We start from the raw sequence: 6,000 nt of genomic DNA on the forward strand, positions 1-6,000 counted from the left end.
TCTTTTTTTTGAAAAATATACTTTATTCATAAAATATCTGGAAGAACATTAGAAAACATTTCTAAATCGCCATCACAAAAAGTGCAATCAGATTCAACTTTTACACATGGATCACAAGTTGCTTCAATACAATCAATGAATATTACAATCATTTCAATATGGTTATTACAGACAATCAGATATTGCAATGGTATTGGAGTTGTCAACATACATCATGTTGCACTCTGAGGTGCTTCAATACAATTATAATACAATTAGTATTCAATGCATACATTCATTGTGAGCCGTACAGCCCAAGGGATCTAAACAATTCCCAGCCTCTTGGTGCACTATGGCAGAAAGATGTTAGACAGCGACCTTTCCTGATTGTGCCTTTGTGACGGCTGCCTCAAGCTTTGGTGCATCCCTCAGCACATAGTCCTGGACTTTGGAATGTGCCAGTCTGCAACACTGAGTCGGGGACAACTCTTTGCGCTGGAAGACCAACAAGTTTTGGGCAGACCAAAGAGCGTCTTTCACCGAGTTGATGATCCTCCAGCTGCAGCTGATGTTTGTCACGGTGTGTGTCCCTGGGAACAACCCGTAGTGCACAGAGTCCTGTGTCACAGAACTGCTTGGGATGAACCTCGACAGAAACCACTGCATTTCTCTCCAGACCTTCCTTGCAAAGGCACAATCCACACATTGGTGAACAACAGTCTTGTCCCCACCACAGCCACCTTGAGGGCAATGTGCAGAGGGGGTGAGACTCCTGGCGTGTTGGAAGGGTCTGACGGGGAGGGCCTTTCTCACCACCAGCCAAGCTACGTCTTGGTGCTTGTTGGAAAGTTCTGGCGATGAGACATTCTGCCAAATGACTTTGACAGTCTGCTCGGGGAACCATCCCACAGGATCCACCATCTCCTTTTCCCGCAGGGCCTCTAAGACGTTACGTGCCGACCACTGCCTGATGGACTTGTGGTCAAAGGTGTTTCTCTGCATAAATTTTTCCACCAGGGACAGGTAATACGGCACGGTCCAACTACTTGGAGCGTTCCGTGGCAGCATGGCCAGACCCATCCTTCGCAACACCGGGGACAGGTAGAACCTCAGCACGTAGTGACACTTGGTGTTTGCGTACTGAGGGTCTACGCACCGCTTGATGCAGCCTCACACAAAGGTGGCCATCAGGATGAGGGCGATGTTTGGCCCCTTTTTTCCCCCTTATCTGGAGGCTTGTACATTGCGTCCCTGCGGACACAATCCATTTTCGACCTTCAGATAAAGCGAAAGATGGCTTGGGTGATCGCCATCGCGCAGGAGTGAGGAATGGGCCAGACCTGCGCCGCATACAGCAACAGTGAGAGTGCCTCACACCTGATGACCAGGTTCTTACCCGCAATGGAGAGCGAGCGTCGCTCCCACATGCCCAGTTTTCTTTGCACCATAAACACTCACTGCTTCCAGTTTCTAACAAATGCCCCGGTCCCTCCGAACCATATCCCCAGCACCTTCAGGCCGTCAGCCCTGACGGTGAAGGGGACAAAGGATCAGTCAGCCCAGTTCCCAAAGAACATGGTTTCGCTCTTCCCACGATTTACCTTGGCTCCCGAGGCCAGTTCGAACTGGTCGCAGATGTGGATCAGTCTGTGCACCGACAGCGGATCCGAGCAGAAGACGGCGACATCGTCCATGTACAGGGAGGCTTTGACCTGAGTGCCTCCACTGCCTGGGATTGTCACTCCTCTTATGCTCGGATCCTTCCTGATGGACTCAGCAAAGGGTTCTTTGCAACACACAAACAGGACAGGGAAGAGAGGGCAGCCCTGCCTGACTCCAGATTTAATAGGAAAGCTATCTGATTCCCACCCTTTGATTGAGACTGTGCTATTGATGTTAGTGTAGAGCAGTTGGATCCAGTTGCGGATTCCCTCCCAAAACCCCATTTTGGAGAGCACATCCACCATGTAGGTTCGAAACCTTTTGGGTTATGGACAAAGAAATGGCTATGTAGACTAAGCATGACACCTCATTCAAAGAGCCAGTAGAGATACGACATGGAGAATGGTCCTCTTTTGTGTTGTATGTTTTTACATTGCTCTATTTAGAGAGCTCTCACTTAAGCCTAACATCACAGGCTGTTGTCACACAAAGCAAGGAAGAACCTGTAAGGTAGCCAACTACATTAAGTTTTACAACCAGATGTTTGTGTCTAGCATCTTAACCAACTTAGTGTTCAACCCTATGAATTTTAATAGATGAGTTTTCTTTCTAACTGCAGCCCAATAAAATAGAAATAGATGGTAAACTCTTATAAGGATGATACTTGTCCTTATTAGATTACAACTTTATACAAATTATCTTTGTCTACGGGTGGTGGGGAGGTGTTTCTCTTGCTCATTTGCCTTAACCAGGTGAAAAGCTGTGGAAACCTCAGAACCCCTGTTGTTAGGGTGAATGAACATGCAAAACCTGTGGAAACCTATGGAAATTCAGCCCTATATATATTTGCTTTCTCACTTGTTTTTTAACTTAAATAATTAATTCTCCATGCAATTTGTGTTTTAATTTCTATTTCAGATTCGGATTTATTCTTCACAGATCAGAAGCAGCACTTCATAAGATCGATCTGGAGACTGTGGCCTACATTAAAACAATCAGCTTAAAAAACTACAGCTGCATCCCTCAGGCAATGGCCTACACTCATCTGGGTGGCTATTACTTTATTCATTGTTTGGCAAATGACTCAACTGCATCCCAGCCACAGATCATCGTCAATAGTGTCACTGATTCTGTAATTGGATACAATGATGAGGTGTCAGGTACTCCATACATCTCCCCTGATGGACACTATCTTGTCAGCACGGATGATTACAAGGGGTTAATTAGAGTCCAGTCTATTAGCTATCAGGGTGAGATCAAGTCTACTTTTGATATTACAACAAACTTACACATTGTTGATGTGACCTTTCAGCCGTCTTTCACAGAAGCCAACCAATACTACATCTATGCCAGTTCTCATGTTCAGACAGATCTGCTGTTTCTAGAGCTCTCGACGGGCAACGTTAACATCATTAAGGGCCTAAAGAATCCCATACAACAAAATGACTGGCTGTGGAATAGCAACAACAGGGCCATAGTTGGCAGTGGCCTATTTGGACAGCACCTTGTTACCCCATCTAAGGATTCCCTGTTCATCATAGGTGCAAGACGAAACAAATTGAACTGTGAGATAAGCAACATAATACGAGGTAACACAATCGTGTGGGTTGGGGAAGCATGAGAGGCTACAAAACGGAGCTTATATTCATCCAATGACCTTTTACACTGCTTTTAAGACAACTGTACAGTTAACATCTGCATTTTTTTACACTGAAAAGCAATCTTAATGTACACAATAACTTTGCTGAACTTAACAGTGTTTTGAACATTATTAGCGTGAGCGTTAGGATACAACTCTTAGTTGAATAATAAATTAACCCTTTGAGTGTTAACCCTTTGAGTTTTGTAAATCACTTAATGTCTGTCCCATATCTGCAAAAAAGATGTATATTTTCGATAACTTTTCACTGTGGATTATCATAAATGTAGACTAAGAGACAAAAGGAGCTACAAGATATTTCTTTTTCTGTCCTTTTGCAGTCTAGAAACTGAAACTGTGGTTATTATAATTTTACTTTGATATCAATCTCATTGTTCCATTTATTTTAATTGAGTGAAATGATCATACTAGAGTCCTCAAAGGGTCACAAAGCAAAAACAATAAAGGTACATGTTGAAATTATTCAGCTAATTGTTGTTTAAATAGTTGGCTCTGCCTCACTAATTTTGTGACTCCTTTAATATGTTTTATCAATGTAGATGATATGATATTCTAAATTTGGCAAATTTGCTTCTGGAATGTCATGGCATATGGTGAACCTATTCTTGCAATGTACAGTCCTAACATGGCAGTGGTAGAAGCTGGTGGGGGAGGTAAATTCACAGTGTTGTTAATGTACTAGTTAACCCTGATGGTGTATGAGCATTGTTCTGTGTTGAATGACATGGTGGAAGAAACACTTCCAGCAGAATTTCGACCAGATTTAAAACAAAGTTGTCAGTACGGTTGTGGTATCTGGAAGTACAATGTTCCAATTAACAGAATGCTGCTCCTGAACTGAACTGAATTTTACATCGGGACCAGCTCCAGCACACCGTCAAACATTAGTCAGTCATGAATATGCATGTCTCCCCAATGGCTTTCAAATGTTCCCTTGCTACTGATCAGACAACTTTGCCTGATTAAAAGAAACTGAATATGTTTATCATATCCAAAGAAGCCTCTCACCTTTCCCCCCTCAACCCTGCTTCCAAGAAACAAACAGTTTTAAAACATATCTTTAACTGTGGTCTAATAACCAACTAGCCAAGGGAATGATAGTGAATATTTTAACCAAAGGGCATTGGCATTCTTCAGGGTTCCTTAAAGATTAAGTACCTTCTTTGTTTCCCCATTTTAAGATTATTTTACTACTGTAATGTGATGCTGTGTCATGGAACTGTGGGTCTCCCCATTTTATTTGTTATTACATTGTCAGAATGAACTGTTGGAATACACCTAGTTTAATAAACATAGAACTTGAAGGCAAAATTTGTGCAGAAACTCTGGCCAAAAGTGAGTTTTTCAACTTTACTTCAGTATTATAATAAAGGTTAATTCTATAATTTAAAATGCCAAACACTGCAACTAAATAGTTTATTTCTTTGTTTTTTGACAAATTAAGCATCTTATTTTCATTTTTCTTCAAATAAGCATGATTACCACAGTTTCATAGAATGAGACCACAAAAAATCTTGACAAATGTAACATGTACCTTAATGACATTTTAATGAATTTCATTAATACCTTGCATGCTTTTGTAACTAATAAGAACATTTTACAAGCTAAACACAACATTGTGATGATGCCTTATCTCCGTGCCCATTCCATTACAAGGCATTAGCACTGTGCAGTATTGAACGATTTTAGCTTTTTAACTGGTGCTGAGGATTAAAGTGCATACTGAGGCTCAGTATTGTGAAGCACACTAAAGATGGATGAGAGCTTCCCAGTGTTGGCCATTACATATATTGATCGACAATGTGCAGTGAACGAGCATAATGATCCAAACATCCACAAACAGTTTGGGAGCCATTAAAGAAGAAAATGACACATGTGAAAAACAACACAGTAAACCACATTGTCAGTTTAGTTGTAGGGATTGGACTTGGGATTTTGAATTGGCACAAAGCCAGAAACAAAGAGCAACAAGCACATGGTGATCTTTTACTGACCGACAAAAGCACAAGGCAATAAATGGAACTGACAACCTTTTATATTTGTCTAATTCTCTGGACAATTCTTCCTTCCTCTCTGCTATATCTAACAGCTAATATGTTCCCTTCCTAACAGCACTGTGGTTGTACCTACCCCACATGGACTGCAACAGTTCATGAAGGCAGCTCATCACCACCTTCTCAAGGGAAACTAGGGATGGGCAATAAATGCTGGCCCAGCCAGCGAAGCCTACATCCTGTGAATTAATTTTTAAAAAACCCAAAAAAGTCTTCCTGCCAAAGAGATGAGGCAGAAAAGCTCACATTAAGAGTGGTCTATTTATTCCTCTTGAATATTGACAAGCATTAGTTCAGTGTTTTTCTACAGCTCAGAAATTTGTTATATGGGGCAAATTATAGGTTCAAACTGGAATTAAATGTTTAATGAACAGGCAAAATGGCTCCATTGCTGGTGGGGGAAGGGAAAACATGCAGAAGAACAATGTGCTACTTACAAGATGTAGCAGTGATTCAATTTCAGCTTTTTGGAATGAAGAATATCAGCTCCGCAGCATGTATACAAACATTGCCCCAAAAATTTCAACATTGTTTTTCAAAGGCAGCTTTTAAGATGTGATCTATTCCACCATTGCTATCCACGTTTGGGTGCAACAGTTTGAGCAGATTTACTTGAAAGCATTAACTAGTTGCAGCAAGTTAGCC

The 6,000-nt window shown here is 41.5% G+C and overlaps 1 protein-coding gene across 1 annotated transcript in view; it reads left to right on the forward strand.

Annotated features, from left to right (window-relative positions):
* The window catches only part of LOC144685344 (follistatin-related protein 5-like), a 455,365-nt gene extending 450,665 nt beyond the window's left edge, over nucleotides 1-4,700 (forward strand). Inside the window, exon 13 of the mRNA XM_078549752.1 lies at nucleotides 2,560-4,700. Coding sequence (XP_078405878.1) covers nucleotides 2,560-3,262 — 703 coding nt within the window. The 3' untranslated portion in view covers nucleotides 3,263-4,700. The remainder of the gene's footprint in view (nucleotides 1-2,559) is intronic.
* Nucleotides 4,701-6,000: the final 1,300 nt, after the last annotated feature.

Source organism: Cetorhinus maximus, chromosome 10 (genome assembly GCF_964194155.1).
Source record: "Cetorhinus maximus chromosome 10, sCetMax3.hap1.1, whole genome shotgun sequence".
In the NCBI taxonomy this organism is placed as follows: domain Eukaryota; kingdom Metazoa; phylum Chordata; class Chondrichthyes; order Lamniformes; family Cetorhinidae; genus Cetorhinus; species Cetorhinus maximus.